At 40.7% G+C, this 16,856-nt stretch overlaps 1 protein-coding gene across 1 annotated transcript in view; it reads left to right on the top strand.

Annotated features, from left to right (window-relative positions):
* The window catches only part of mphosph8 (M-phase phosphoprotein 8), a 51,345-nt gene extending 40,117 nt beyond the window's left edge, over positions 1–11,228 (top strand). The window contains exons 8-14 of the mRNA XM_057852170.1: positions 8–148; positions 232–318; positions 9,022–9,176; positions 9,266–9,417; positions 9,487–9,611; positions 9,685–9,768; positions 9,847–11,228. Coding sequence (XP_057708153.1) covers positions 8–148; positions 232–318; positions 9,022–9,176; positions 9,266–9,417; positions 9,487–9,611; positions 9,685–9,768; positions 9,847–9,888 — 786 coding nt within the window. The 3' untranslated portion in view covers positions 9,889–11,228. The remainder of the gene's footprint in view (positions 1–7; positions 149–231; positions 319–9,021; positions 9,177–9,265; positions 9,418–9,486; positions 9,612–9,684; positions 9,769–9,846) is intronic.
* Positions 11,229–16,856: the final 5,628 nt, after the last annotated feature.

The raw sequence follows: 16,856 nt of genomic DNA, 5'->3' as shown, positions 1-16,856 counted from the left end.
ATACTAGGATGTCAGCGGAATGTCGCTAAGCATGCTGGCAGCGGCAGGTGGTCAGGACGATATCCTCCGCTTGCTGATCAGGAAGGGCGTCCGAGTGAACGCTCGCCAAAAGAACGGCACCACAGCCCTCATGCATGCTGCAGAAAAGGTGACCTAAACGGGATATCGTCCCATCTGTTGATCACTGGATTTGGTGTACAATCCTGTTTTGTCTTGTTTGGCCTTTTCCAGAATTTCGTGACCACCGTGGCCATCCTGTTGGAGGCAGGCTCGTACGTCAACGCACAAAACGCCATTGGCGAAACAGCATTAATGAAGGTGAGGTTCCGTTTTCATGCTTTTATATAAGAGGGGATTTGACAAGGCAGTGGTACCAGTTTCATTAATTGACATGAAATTTGGCCAAGTTCAACAGGAAATTGGCCATTTTGGGTGAATTCCAAAAATATAGTTGTTTTATGTTGAGGAAAAAGGCATCAGTTTCACCTAGGCATGTGCCGGTATGAGATTTTGACGGTATGATAACCTTATGACAAATACCGCAGTTTCATGGTATTTCAATTATATCTTTAAAATGTGTTATTTTCAGATGTATGGGTTAAAAATAAATCCCATTGATCAGGATTTTTAAAAAAAAATTCACATCATTGCAAATTGGAACATCAACATGAATATAATGTGAAAAAATTACTGAAATATTTTAAATAAAATTAAAATAGAACTTATAGACTAAACCCACAGCTCAAGTTGCTAAACATTAATTCTTAGGGTTGTTCCGATCATGTTTTTTTTGCTCCCGATCCGATCCCGATCGTTTTAGTTTGAGTATCTGCCGATCCCGATATTTCCCGATCAGATTGCTTTTTTTTTGCTCCCGATTCAATTCCAGTCATTCCCGATAATTTTTCCCGATCATATACATTTTGGCAATGCATTAAGGAAAAAATGAATAAAACTCGGACGAATATATACATTCAACATACAGTACATAAGTACTGTATTTGTTTATTATGACAATAAATTCTCAAGATGGCATTTACATTATTAACATTCTTTCTGTGAGAGGGATCCACGGATAGAAAGACTTGTAATTCTTAAAGGATAAATATGACTTTGTATATTGTGACTAAATATTGCCATCTAGTGTATTTGTTGAGCTTTCAGGAAATGATACTGTAGCCATTGAACTGTTCTGCCCAAATGCATGATGGGAAGTGCAACCATGACTGTGCGTAGTGGTACCAATTAGGCCTGAACGATATATCGTTTAAACATCGCCATCGCGATGTGCGCATGCGCAATAGTCCCATCGCAAGGACGTGCGATAGTTTTTTCATTTCATTTTTTTAAATCCACTAACGTTTGTTTTGAGCAAGGAGCGAGAAAGAGAGTGCACAGTCTCTCATTCTCTCCAGCTCGCAGTCATCGGCTCCTCCCCCTCCCCTGCTAGAGCGGAGTGGAGGGAGGAGGGGCCGAACAGCAGAGCGGAGGGAGGAGGGGCCGTTTTCAAAGTGAAAGCAAGCAATCAAGCAGCACGTTGAATAGGGAAGACTGTCTCCAAAAGGAGTTTTGGAAGTATTTTGGCTATCGACAAGAATATAAGGAACAAAAAACAGCCCTGTTGACAGTGCCTCGCCATGGTTGCCTCAACAAGAAGTAATCTGTCGAACATGTGGGACCATTTAAAACGCAGGTATCTATGCATTCCTGCTACGAGCTTCCCATCAGAGGCTTTTTAGTACAGGTGGGAACATTGTTACGTGCCAACGTTGTTGTCTCAAGCCTGCAATGGTGGATAAACTAGTAGTCTTGGCCAAAAACCTATGAGACCCAGTTGAGAATTGCTGAGCAAGGAAGGTGGACGATATGCAGACAAATACATAAATTTGGGAGTTAAAATGGTTCTGTTATTCATCAGTTATTTGCTGTTATTCAGTTCAATTATTTACAAGTTCAATTGAGTTTCTGTTTCTTTTATATTTAAATTAACTGTAAATCGTATTTTTCAAATAACTATAGTACAGCTGCACATAAAGTTTTGATACTTAATATTTTTTAAATATTTTTACAACTTTGTTGCAGTTTTGCAGTTCTATATTGTTATATTTTGTGTAAACAACTCAGGGGACTAATGCACTTGCACTTTTATTTGACAGATTTAATATTTAAGTTCAAATATGTTGACAACTTTATTGTTTTACTGAGGTTCTTATTTATTGTTATAGTTTGTGAACAACTCTTATTTGTCATATTTAATATTTTTGTTCAAATATGTTTACAACTTTGTTGTTATTTTACCGAAGTTGTTATTTATTGTTATATTTTGTCAAAAACTCAGGGGACGAATGCACCTGCTCTTTTATTTGTCATTTAATGTATTTGCTGCTGTTGAAGTGTCAAATATTGTGTTCAAGAAATTATCTATTTTGTGCAGACATGGCTTCCTGGATCCCTTCATAATAATACAGCAATCTTAATCATTCACAAATGAAACCGTATTATATGAATACACTGTGGTCACGGTGTGTCATGCAAAGTATTTCCAAACAGCTATTCAAGTCATCTAGTGAATATTTCTTTAAAATTATTTTTTTTATTTTATTTTTTTTACTATCGCAATATAATATCGCAATATATTGCACACCTAAAAAAAATCGCAACAATAGTTTTTTCCAATATCGTTCAGGCCTAGTACCAATTGATATATCTTCTCTGTGTTGGGAAATAACATAGGGTGTTAAGAAAAAGATCAACTACTACCTTTCTTCCTCACATTGCTTACCCACGATATTTCTAATTGTTGAGAGAGGGATTTAAAGGCCTTAGCCAACTGAAAAAAGGCGGCAAAGACTGCCGTAATTCACTCTACTCATTTTACTCTGCCTATTAACTCTATATATAGGTAAAACGGCGCCATTATAAATTGAAAGCGACAATGCGTGAGTGGGTCGTGCAGTGCATGTGTTAATTGCGTTAAATATTTTACCGTGATTAATTAAAAAAAAAATTAATTACCGCCATTATCGCGATAAATTTGATAGCCCTACTTTAAGCCAAAACTAAAGACTGGATGAGTGTAAGACATTTTGTCTGTAACGTTAAATACAATTAGAAAGCGATTTAATTAAAAAATATATGTACATTAAAAAAAGGCATGTGCGATATTTTTTTGCCGATTCCGATACTTTGAAAATGACATGATCGGACGATCGGGTCCGGTCACATCTTTACTACAAATATTATTATGTTCCATTAAAAAGTAAACACACTTCTAAATAAAATTTAAAATATATATACCGGTAGGCATGTGCCGGTATGAGATTTTCACGGTACGATAACCGTGAGCAAAAATACCGCGGTTTCACGGTATCACGGTATTGCAATTATAGCTCCAAAATTTTGAGATGTATGGGTTTAAAAAAAAAAAAAAAATCCATTGAACAGGAATTTTTCAAAACATATTTGCAAATTGGAACATGAATATAATGTGAAAATAAATAAATTAACAAAAAACAACAAATATTATATAAAATTAAAATAGAACCTAGACTATACCCACAGCCACAGCTCAAGTTGCTCAATATTAGAGTAAGAACAAAATAATTGCTATAAAAAGTAAAAACACTTCTAAATGAAATTAAAAAATCTATACTGTATGACTTTTTTTTGAGGGGGGAAGCTCAAGTGAAGTTTTGCCATTTTCAGCCACTGTGTCAACTCTAATCTATATGATGCCATGCCTTTGTGTTAAAAAGAACAAAGAATTCATAAGTTAATAATTTAGTTAAAAATGTATAAGTTAGTTTTATAAATTTGTTAAAATGTAAATATTGTTGAGGAAAGGTTTCATCTAAAAAAAAAAAAAAAAAAAGTGAGGAGTGAGACCTCCTCTCTCAATTAGCGATCTTTGACGCGATTCTTTTTCTTTCCCCCCTGCAGTCAAGCTTTTCTCTCACTCAGCGGCTGTGAGACATAAAAGAAGCTGCGCTCCCAGTTTAGCCTAGGCTAACATTCGTCTTTGTAAGTTTTAGTTAGTTTGTATATTGAATTTGAAAGGAAAATGTGTGTTTTGTTTTTGGCGAACTTTTTAATGGAGCTACTGCTATCCTGTTGAACCTAATCACACGTGGAAAAATACAATTGTACAACGTTTTAAATGTATTTATTTGTATATTTCACCACGATTTGAGAGCTCAATAAATTGAAGAAAAGTACGCCTTGTGGTTGGAGGATTTGTTTTTCGGTTTGCTGGCTGTTTAGTGACACTCACGGCAACAAACGGGAAGGGGTGAGCGGTGCCGCACCAAGCCACTTCGGCTGCATTTTGGCATACGAAAAATAGCGAATACCGTACTAAGGTATGACGGACAATTTTAGTGGTTTTGAAACCGCGACGTTTTCACACCACGGTAAACCGTGAAACCGGTAACCGGCACATGTCTATATACCGGTATATATTTTGTAGGCACTTCACTGACTTTAAAGCTTCATCTCAGCATTTTTTGAGACTTGCTCATTTTCTACATATTTCTCTCTCAGTCCATGTTATGATGCAAGAATGTGAGTATGTTCACCTTTTCTGGGTTAATATTGCACGACTACAAATATTAATTAGTTGAATATTATTTGAGAGTGACAGCAAGAGACAGCGCGTGTGTATGACTCGTATCATTATTTACACATTAAACACACACACACACCCTCTCTCAATACAGAAAGTTGCCAGAGAGGGAAAAAAACACCACAGGCTATATTATGAAAATGTTATTTTGAACAGATGTTTACGATGGTGGAAGACTTTCCAAAAGCAAGCTAATAGAGAAAAAACTAGTCAGCCGTCTGGGCATGCTAACTTGCCACGTTAACGAACTTACGTTATCGTGTTTGTTTTACCATCGCTAGACACACGAAAGACGCTGGAGTGAACTCTGGTAGCTGGTGGGACAAATTCATGACAGCGTTTACTTAGCTTAAATTTTGTCTAGAGTGACGGATGATGGTCACGTAAAGCTGAAATCAGGTTGGAAGTGTTGCCTGCACGTCGGCTGTCATTCCTCCGCTAAGCCACGGCCGTCTGTTTCTTTTTGGTAGCCCAAATACTCCCATTCTAGACTAGACACTTTTGAGGGGGTTTTGAAAAAGCTCAGGTGTAGTTTTGAGAGCGACATCCGTGTCACCGACACACAGGACAGAGCAACAACTGGAGGGGGAGGGGTGAGCGCTGCTCCTCCAAGTCATTTCTCGCTGCATTTTTGGGACATGAAAAATAGCTACTACCGTACTACAGTATAACGGAAAATGTTACTGGTTTTGAAACAGTGACGTTTTCATACCATGGTAAACCTTGAAACCGCTAACCGGTAACTCCCAACCAGAGGTTGCGCTAGACTTTTTCGTTGTCTGTCATTTTGACTGACAGGGTCATAAAAATCCGGTCATAATCTATTTTTACCCGTCACTTAAATTTTTAAAATGATGATAATGACATTGTGGTGACCCTTTGTTTGGCATAATTCACCTTCCGTACTTGTGTGTCCATTTGGCCGAGTGCATTACCGGTGTAGGTTCAAGCGCCTACACCGGCTACGACAGTCACGTGACAGAGACACTTAAGAGCCGCGCGCGGTCCCCTCACTATCCACTCGCTCTCGCTATATGATTGGCCGAAGAGTCGAAATGCTCTCCCGTGAAATGCCTGTTTAAAAGTGTTCCAGTTGTTACTTCTTGCGTTCGCTTATAAGTGCCCATTTAAAAAGGAAACGCGATGGATGATACTACACACAGAGCGTATTATTAACAAATGTTAAAGTTGTATAATCATATAGCGAGAATAAGAAACGTCACTGAGGCCCCAGTAGGTAGGTAGCCTACCATATGTAGCATATGGAACAATGAAATTAACAGTTCACCTGCTGTGGCCTGAACGTAGTCTCACACTTTCCTCCTGGTGCGCATGGATTTGAATTGTGTGCCCGCTTGTGCAGTCCCCGTTTTTCACCTCTTTTATCAACACCATCGTCGTTTTGGGGCTTTTTGAAGAAACTTTGGACACTCAGTTGCCTTGACATTTTTTCAGAGTAAGGCCAACGACGTCATGCATCAAGAGAGACAATAGCTAATTAATATGCTCACCCGCCACCCTGTGGTCTGGGGTGTGAATTGCAACCGGTCAAAATGACGGATGGACTTCAGTTTTTTCCGTCACTGTTTTAAAAAATAGGTCAACGACGGAAAATATTCGGTTAACGCGACCCCTGCTCCCAACACAAAATTGGGGTGACATGTCGGTCATAACCAGCTGCACAATAAAGTCTCAAGGACTTATGCCTGCAATTGAACAGGAAATTGGCCGTTTTGGTTTGAAGCAGGAACTTGAGTAGATTTCTGGGTTTAGTTAGTTAGAAAAAGAATTGGCCCCGGACAAAACTTTCACTGGTCACCAAAAAATTTGGTTCAGTGGTACCTTGACATACAATCATTTCGACATCCGACTTAAAATTTGACTCGTTATTCGTCTCGACATATGACGACGATTTATGACTGCATCTCAAGTTCATTATTTTCGCACTGAGATTTTCTTGAGAGAAATCAACATGGGTCCCAAGGTTAGTGCTGCATAGTGCAGTTTGGGGAAAAAAAAACTTACCATTGAAAATGACCACCACCTACCTACCTGCCTACACACCCACTGTCGCCTCCCTCCCTGTTCACCAGTTCGTTGACAATAAAAACGCTTTTTTATTCCTTAGTTTTTCATTATCTATTTGTTGTACATGTCTTGTTTAATGCATGTGTGAAATAAGAACACCTCTCACCGTATGCACAAGCACCCCTGCCGTCTCCTCGCAGTTTTTGCCTGTTTCGAAGTTAAGTTAAAAACGCTTTTTAAAATTTCCATTAATTATCATTATTCCAATTTGTATTTTTAATTCATTTGTTTTGTTATTTGTAATTGTACTTGCAGTATTTATTAAGGATTTGGCGTACCTTTTTGGGCTGTGGAACAAATGAATCGAATTAGAAGTAGGGGTGTGACAAAATATCAAAATGGTGATACATCGTGATACTTTGTATCCCAAAACATTATCAATATGCTCCTGCCAAGAATCGAGATATCATTTTAAAACTGTGTCAATTTTTATACAAACAAAACATAAAAAGGAACCAACAAGTTGCTTTGAAAATTAGGGCTGCAGCTATCGAATATTTTAGTAATCGAGTGTTCGACTGAAAATTCTATTGATTAATCGAGTAATCGGAAAAGGTGAAGAGCAATTATAAATATACTAGGGCTGTCAAACTATTAAAATTTTTAATCGAGTTAATTACAGCTTAAAAATTAATTAATCGTAATTAATCGCAATTAATCGCAATTCAAACCATCTCTAAAATATGCCCTATTTTTCTGTAAATTATTGTTGGAATGGAAAGATAAACCACGAGACGGATATATACTGTACATACAACATACTGTACATAAGTGCTGTATTTGTTTATTATAACAAAAAATCCACAAATGGCATTATTAACATTCTTTCTGTTTAAGTGATCCACGGATAGTAAGACTTGTAGTTCATAAAAGATAAATGTTATAGTTACAAGTTATAGTAATTTTATATTAAAACCCCTCTTCATATTTTCGTTTTAATAAAATTTGTACAATTTTCAATCAAAAGTAGAGCTAATATAATAATAAGAACAATAAAAATAACAATAATAAGAATTGAGTGACCAAACTCTGAGTAATGCCAGTTCACTTTGCATTGTTGTTTAGCTGTGTGAGAATAGGGCCTCATTACTACAGACTGAAGTGCTTTTCTTTTTGTGAACATAATTTTTTTTTGAGAGATAGCAATATTATTTTTGTTGTGCTTTCACTAAATGATACTTCTGTTTGTTGTGAAGGAGTTGCAGAAGCTTATGCCAATAAACGGCGCAGCCAAAAGAACGCCTGTGTCCACTCGCCTTTATAACAGATATATCTCTGTGCATATCTTACCCAAAATACAACAAGAGACACATAATTGCCACTAAAAGAAAACAAACTTACCAAAATATTTGTGGAGCACAAAGCAACAGCATAAACGTCTCACAACTACTAATTCTCCCACTATTAGAAGGAATAACATTAGTATGGAACGGCGCTGCGCCGCCCTCAAGCGGCCAGTGGCATTCTCTTTACTCTTAATGTCCATAAACGGCGTCATTGAAATCTGTTTGAGGCAATGCGAGAGCGGTTCATTCAGTGCATGCGTTAATTGCGTCAAATATTTTAACGTGATTAATTTAAAAAATTAATTAACGCCCGTTAACGCGATAATTTTGACAGCCCTAAAATATACATGAAAAAACAAGACATTTCACCTAAGACTGAACCATTTTCAGACAAACAATGTCTTTATCTTCGATGTACATTGTTGAAAACAGCCAACAATTACATCTCAGACGTGACTCGAAAAAAAAAACTAATTCGTGGCTTTCACTCCCAAATAATTTCCAGATCTTATTAAAAAAAAAATCACATTTATTACCAAAAAATGTCATTACGCTTTCACACATCACTTTAAAAGTTAGTTGTTTTCCTTACGTGCTTCAATTGAATTTCCATGTACGTCAAGCTATTTTTAAGTGGTTTCATTCGAAACCACAGCACTCACAGTCACTTTCCGATTTTCAGGCCATTTACAGGTCACGTTCTGTGTATTTTAGGGCATTTTCAGGTCACTTCCTGTTGAGTTTGAGTCACTGCCTATTCATTTGGGAGATTCCCGTGTCACTTTCTGTTCCCTCACCCAAAATGAACAGGAAGTGACCCATAAAATGCCCCAAAATCAACAGGAAGTGACTGAAATTCAACAGAAATGCAGAATGCAGAACCTGAATTGGCCCAAAATGACCTAATTGCCTGGCGGTTCATGGCCATAGATATTCAGTCCGTTTGAGGTTGGAGTGGCCCCACAAAAAAAGTCTCAAGGATCCACGCCATTTGATTTGATTGACCCGTTTCTTGTTCGTTCCCAGGCCTGCAAGCGAGGAAACGCGGACATTGTGCGGCTCCTGCTGGAAAATGGCGCGGACTGCCACATCCAGTCCAAAAACAAGGCGGACGCTTACTACTTCGCCCAGCACAACAACCACCTGGCTGTGTGCGACATCGTGAACAACCACAAGAGCATGTGAGTCTTTTAAGAGCTGCATACAACAGGTGAAAGTCATTGACTTTTGTTCTAATTTTGTGCGTTTCTAACATGTTTGGCCAATGAAGGCTATCCAGCGTGGCTGAGGACACTGTCCGGTCATACTTTGAAAACCGTTTGCTTCTGCTGGACCCTGTGTTCCCGCTAGCGTGTCACCGACTGTGCGAGTGGCCCGACTTCTCCACCGAGTTCATTTACAAGCCCCCACCACCTGCAGATGGTAAAAAGAACATAACTGGTCGTTTGTTGCCAGGCGGAATCTTTAAGGATGTCTGTCTTGGGTGAGCAGGCACAGGGATCCTCCTTTTCATCTTTCACGCCACCTTCCGCAACGACATCACGGCACGTCTCGGTGGCCCGTGCGGCGTCCAGGCAGTCATTCTCAATGACAAATTCCAGTTGCCTGTCTTCTTGGTTCGTTGTGTTCCGCGCATGTAACGCCGTCTGCCATTTTGCGTGTTGACATTGTTTTGTTGTGTTGGAACAGGATAGTCACTTCATCTACTCCTTTAGTCCTGTCGTGGGAAACAATAAACTTTTCATCCGGCTGGCGGAGGCGCCCTCAGCCAAGGTGAGTGCTAGTTAGCATGCTAAGTGTTAGCATAATAGGTACTTCAGGAGTTTGAATTGCATGTTTGTCTTTCTTCAGGTGAAGCTTCTCATAGGTGCCTACAGAATCCAGCTGCAGTGACACTTTACCTTTCAAAGAGCCGGCTTTGTTTTTTGTGTATATTTTTTGTAGGTATTTTTATCCTAGAGTGAGCCAACTAATCATTCAAGTCCAATGCTCATGAACTATAACAGTAAGTCTCATATTTTGATAAACAAACAAAAAGTAAAATGGTGCTACCACTTTTGTCATTCATCAAATGTATTCTGTTGTGACATTGTTTTAGATGAAATTTGTACATATTCATTTCATGTAAATAAACATTTCGTGGTTCATTCTGCCCGGTAACTGCGTCGCAAAGTTCTTGCTGCAGGTTTTTAAAAGGGAACCTTGGACTTAAAGACTTGTTGTAGGCTTTAATAAGCCACATTTGTTTCTCTTTTATTAAAATGTTTTTTTAAACTCATAAAATTTTGCCATTGATTTAAAAATCTATCATATTTAGTACATGTTTTGACCTACGAATGTTTTATGTGCACAGTGGATGCTCGGGGTGATGATGTAATTAGTCACTGTCACAAGACGAACACCACTGGTGTTCTGCAAGTCCTTCCTAAGCAGCAAGACAGCCAAGACATACGCACATTGGTTGAAACAGGCAAATACTCACTATTTGTGTTTTTATTTAGTCTTTTATTACCTTTTCATTGCCTCAAAATACTTTTTGCATGTGTTTCCCTCTCATACTTTTAAGCATTGTGTTTTCTTGTGGTAGCTTTAAAGCAGATTCTTGATCTATTGACCACATTAGTCACGTAGCGTATTTAAACCACCTCTATTTGATATTACGACATTTAAGTATTTTCTTAAGGCATCTTTAGTATGTTCTCTCTATGCATCTAAACAAAACAACCTGAAAGAACACGGTAGTACTTTGGGTGTCAAATTCGCCTCCACGTTTCGCCGGTGTAACACATTTTGGTTTTGTCCTATTCTCATCTCGTCTCATCCCGTCTTTACTGTTCATTTTACTTTTGCTGCTTGTTTTGTGAAATATCGACAGTGCTGTCATGCTCGTTAATGGTCCTCACAGGTACAAATTGAAAGAGGTGAACAGATGACATGTTTATGTTGCTAGAGTCATACTCTGGAAGCCGGGCAGCGTAACCCAGTGATGTCACCGCCCTGCAACGTCAACAACGGCGACCTACTCGTTAAACTAATCTTACAAACTGTATGAAAATGAAAAATCGAGAGGTTTCAATATCAAATTATTTTAACTCATGATAACGTTTATCTTTTATGATTTACAAGTCCTTCTATCTGTGGTTCCCTTTAAAATTTTGTTTTGACTGTATCCTTGTCTGAAGAAGTCAATTTTTTCTCCAATTTTTTGTTACTTTCTTTTATAATTACTTCCAGTGGTATTTTTTAAATTGATTTCCTTTAAGTTGTACATTTAAAAAAAAAAAAAAAATTGAGGAACACTTCCTTTTAAATATCTATTTTGTGTCTTTCCTTTTAAAGGTCGTGTTTGCTTTTAAGACTATATCTTGTTTTACGCTTTTATTTTAACCACACTATTTTTTTTCCTTATTAATTCGAGATGGAAAGCCCGCCCTCCCACTCTTTGTTAAAAGAAAGAAAAACATGCGGATTTAAGGGTCTCCTTCCTTTTTTATTAAGTTTTATTTGCCTTAACCTTTTCTTTTTGGATCGGTTTCTCACTTTAGCTCCTTTGGGGGGGGGGGGGGGGGGATACATTTAACTTTTACATTTTTTTTTAAATAAAGCTCAATGGATGTAGATGTCCACCTTTTGCTTTTCCTTCTCAGAAGGGATTCAAGGGCTGACTTAAAAAATACAGTGGTATGAAAAAAGTATCTGAATCTTTTGGAATTTCTGACATTTCAGCATAAAATGTTATCTGATCTTTGTAAAAATCACACAGATGAAAAAACACTGGTTTGACTAAAACCACCCAAACATTTACAGGTTTTCATATTTTAATGAGGATAGTATGCACACAATGACAGAAGGGGGAACAAGTAAATGCACCATCACATTTACTGTTTTGTGCCCCCCCCCCCTTTGGCAGCAATAACTTCAACCAGACGTTTCCTGTAGCTGCAGATCAGTCTGGCACATCGATCAGGACTAATCTTGGCCCATTCTTCTCTCCAAAACTACTGTAGTTCAGTCAGATTCCTGGGATGTCTGGCATGAATCGCTGTCTTTAGGTCATGCTACAGCATCTCAATGGGGTTCAAGTCTGGACTTTGACTTGGCCACTCCAGGACGTGTATTTTGTTCTTCTGAAACCATTCTGAAGTATATTTACTTCTGTGTTTTGGGTCATTGTCTTGTTTAAGCATCCGTCCTCTTTTTAGCTTCAACTGTCTGACAGACGGCCTCAGGTTTTCCTGCAAAACATCCTGATAAACTTTTGAATTCATTCTTTCATTAATGATTGTAAGTTGTCCAGGCCCTGAGGCAGCAAAAAAGCCCCCAATCATGATGCTCCCTCCACCACGCTTCACGGTGGGGATGAGGTGTCGATGTTGGTGAACTGTTCCATTTTTCCTCCACACATGATGTTTTATGTTACTCCAAAACAATTCAACTTTGGTTTCATCAGTCTACAAAAGATTTTGCCAAAACTTCTGTGAAGAGTCCAAGTGCCTTTTTGCGATCATTAAACAAACAACAATGTGTTTTAGACAGCAGTGGCTTCCTCTGTGGAGTCCTACCATGAACACCATTCTTGGTCAGTGTTACATATAGTTTATGTGTGCACAGAGATATTGGACTGTGCCAGTGATTTCTGTAAGTCTTTAGCAGACATGCTTCCCATGGGCTCACCACCTGTGGGAAGGGCCAAAGGTGCGTAGTGAGTTGGGCGGCAGCCAAAGGCGGGGGCCTTGGCGGTCCAATCCCCAGCTGCAGAAGCATGACTTCCGGACGGCTTCGAGGAAATTCTGGTCCACCATCCGGCGTCTGAGGAGAGGAAAGCAGTGCACCATTAACACTGTGTATAGTGAAGATGGGGTACTGCTGACCTCGACTCGGGACGTAGTGAGTCTGTGGGGAGAATACTTCGAAGCCCTCCTCAATTCCACCAACATGCCTTCCTTTGAGGAAGCAGTCTGGGGACTCCGAAGTGGGCTCTCCGATTTCTTGGGTGGAAGTCACTGAGGTGGTTGGAAAGCTCCTCGATGGCAAGGCCCCGGGGGAGTATGAGATCCGTCCGGAGTACCTAAAGGCTCTGGATGTTGTGGGGCTGTCGTGGCTGACACGCCTCTACAACATCGCGTGGACATCGGAGACAGTGCCTCTGGATTGGCAGACCTTTTTAAGAAGGGGGACCGGAGGGTGTGTTCCAATTATGGAGGGATCACACTCCTCAGCCTCCCCTGTAAAATCTATTCAGGGGTGCTGGAGAGGAGGGTCCGTCGGGAAGTCGAATCTCTGATTCAGGAGGAGCAGTGTGGTTTTCGTCCCGGCCGTAGAACAGTGGACCAGCTCTACACCCTCTGCAGGGTCCTCGAGGGTGCCTGGGAGTACGCCCAACCAGTCTTCATGTGTTTTGTGGATCTGGAGAAGGCGTTGGACCGTGTGACTCGGGGAGTCCTGTGGGGGGTGCTCCGGGAGTACGGGGTACCGAGCCCCTTGGTATGGGCTATTCGGTCCTTGTACGACCGGTGTCAGAGTTTGGTCTGCATTGCCGGCAGTAAGTCGAATTCGTTCCCAGTGGGGGTTGGACTCCGCCAAGGCTGCTCTTTGTCACCGATTCTGTTCATAACTTTTATGGACAGAATTTCTAGGCGCAGCCGAAGCGTTGAGGTGGCCCGGTTTGGTAACCTCAACATTGAATCTCTGCTTTTTGTAGATGTGGTGCTGTTGGCTTCATCAAGCCGTGACCTCCAACTCTCACTGGAACAGTTCGCGGCCGAGTGTGAAGCGGTTGGGATGAAGATCAGCACCTCCAAATACGAGACCATGGTCCTCAGTCGGAAAAGGGCGGATTGCCCTCTCCGGGTCGGGGACGAGATCCTGCCCCAAGTGGAGGAGTTCAAGTATCTTGGGGTCTTGTTCACGAGTGAGGGTAGGAGGGAGCGAGAGATCGACAGGCGGATCGATGCAGCGTCTGCAGTAATGCTGACGCTGCACCGGTCCGTAGTGGTGAAGAAGGAGCTGAGCCGCAAGGCAAAGCTCTCGATTTACCAGTCAATCTACATTCCTACTCTCACCTATGGTCACGAGCTGCGGGTCTTGACCGAAAGAACAAGATCCAGGATACAAGCGGCCGAGATGAGTTTCCTTCGCAGGGTGTCCGGGCTCTCCCTTAGAGATAGGGTGAGAAGCTCGGTCATCCGGGATGGACTCGGCGTTGAGCCGCTACTCCTCCGCGTTGAGAGGAGCCAGTTGAGGTGGCTCGGGCGTCTGGTTCGGATGCCTCCTGGACGCCTCCCCGGAGAGGTGTTCCGGGCATGTCCCACCGGCGGGAGGCCCCGGGGACGACCCAGGACACGCTGGAGAGACTGTCTCTCGGCTGGCCTGGGAACGCCTTGGGATGCTGTCGGAGGAGCTGGTTGAAGTGGCTGGGGAGAGGGAATTCTGGTGTTCCCTGTTAAAGCTGCTGCCCCCACGACCCGACCCCGAAACATGCGGAAAATTATGTACGGATGAATGGATTTAGCAGACACTCTAGGGTACTTTTTTACCTCTGAGTATTCTGCACTGATCTTTTGGCGTCATCTTTGGTGGACTGCCACTGCTTGGGACAGAAGCAACAGTGCCAAACTCTCCATTTGTGGACAACTTCTCTGACTGTCGATTGATGAACATTCGGACTTTGAGACAGTTTTGTAACCTTTCCCAGCTTTATACAAATCAACAATCCTTGATCGCAGGTCCTCACACAGTTCTTTTGACTGAGCCATGATGCACATCAATACAATGCTTCTCATTAAGATAATTCTTACTATGTGTGTGTTTTATAGTGGGCAGGGCAGCTTTAAACCACTCATCAGTGATTGGGGACACACCTGACTTCAATTGTTTGGTAAAAATTGGTTTCAATTGCTCTTTAATTTTCCTTAGGCAGTGGGTTCACTTGTTTTTCCCACTTCTGTTGTTGTTTGCATGCTATCATTAAAATATGAAAACCTATAAATGTTTGGGTGGTTTTAGTTAAAGCAGACACTGTTTTAACATCTGTGTGATTTTGACAAAGATCAGATCACATTTGATGGTGATTTTATGCAGGAATGTGAGAAATTCCAAAAGGTTCAGATACTTTTTCATTCCACAGTAAAACGAAAAATGTTGCAAATTTTGTCAGGTTGGACAATGATTTTGACATTATTCGGGAAAGAAAACACTTCAAAAGAAAAAAATGTGTTGAATGTCTTTTCACCCGTTTGGACTGTTGATTTTGTTTAATTGTAGACTTATCTCTTATTAAAGCTTTTTTAACTCACTGCCATTGACGGCAATAGACGTTAATGGCAGCTATTATGTTTTGGTGAACATTTTTGTGTGTAGGTTTGTCCATAGTTTAATATATACATGTAAAGGTTTAAAGGCCGCAATATGCATTCACAGAGTTGCTCTATTTGACTTGAACAAGTCTCGAAGAAACAGAAAGGATCTTTGAGCTAAAAAGCATGCGGTCTGGGAGCACAAAAGCCTCCTTGAGCAAAGTCAGCCCTCCCTGCTGCCTTCACTGACGCCATGGAAATGTTGTGCACGCGACGCTCTTCCGGTTCGGGCACGTGAATGCACCTGGTACGGCCATGATGGGTACTTGAACGCACCCTTCAAGATACTTAATGTTATTCTGCGTTGCTGTCAATTAAAATCAATTTAACTGGTTCTGTCGCCAATTCATTTTTTTCTTTTTCTAAATTCCAGAAATAGAAGGGAAACTCTGTAACCCCGCATTCCCGCTCCTGATTGGGCCTAAACTCGGAGCATTTGTAGTTTGTTTGAGCCACACGTCAACGCTTTTTGCGTCCAAATGTGAGGTTAAACGGCAGATGTGTACGCTGCCACGCTATGGCCAAGGTTAAACCTTCCTAATGGGGCCAATTTAATTGCCAGCTCGGTGACTCGCTTTGCGCATGCGTAAAATGTAAAGGGGGTGAGAAGATAGGACTGTGGCGCGGGGACTTCAAAGTAAGACCGCTCACTCTGCTCAAAAATCGCACAAGGACTTCCGGGTTTGAGCTTTGGCGTGATTTTTCTTTTTTTACGGCAGTTTGTCCATTCCATCCTGTGATAAGTGTTGTTTTTTATTTCAAGGCGTCACGTACAGCGTGTGAATTGCCATTTAAAATACAAAGTAAACAATTTTATGTGGCCGGCAAAATGGCTGCCTGTTTTTTTGTTGTTGAGAATAAGGATATCACATATACAGAGAACGAGTGCAAAAAGTCGGCGACCATCTTATAACAGTGGACTTTTTTTCTGGTGAACCTTGGATGAGTGGTTTTCCTCAATAAAATACCCTTATCTCGGTGAAATCTTGACGCATTTCCCAACTGTTTGGTATATTTATCCATTCATTCATGTTCCGTAACCCCTTATCCTCACGAGGGTCGCGGGGGTAAAGGAACCTATTCCAGAGCTATAGAAAGGAGGCGGGGCACACCCTGATCTGGTTTACAGAATCCTTATTGATTTATTACATCTCTGACGTTAATTTTAAAAAACAATCCGTTTGAAAATCGAGCAGTTTCTAGCTATTTAAAGTAGCCGCTCCATTGACCATAATATTTATCGATTAGCACTGACGCAAAATGGCCGACAATTGATAAAGGCCACCCCGATTGGCACGTAAACGTATTGCGCATCTACCACTGCATATATGCGATATCTGTGTTTACGGACGTGACCGAGAATTGTATAGTGCTGCTAAAATACCTTGTGGCAGTTTCCAGCAAATCAACTTAATAGTTCATGGAAAGGCTTTGGAAATAATTTTATATCAATTATATTAATAATTAAATATTTAACACGCTCTGAGGCTCGTGGGAGAGCATCAC

The sequence above is a fragment of the Corythoichthys intestinalis genome, chromosome 12, assembly GCF_030265065.1.
Source record: "Corythoichthys intestinalis isolate RoL2023-P3 chromosome 12, ASM3026506v1, whole genome shotgun sequence".
Taxonomy (NCBI): Eukaryota; Metazoa; Chordata; class Actinopteri; order Syngnathiformes; family Syngnathidae; genus Corythoichthys; species Corythoichthys intestinalis.
The sequence above is the reverse complement of the archived record's forward strand: the minus strand, read 5'-3'. Positions and strand labels throughout refer to the sequence as shown.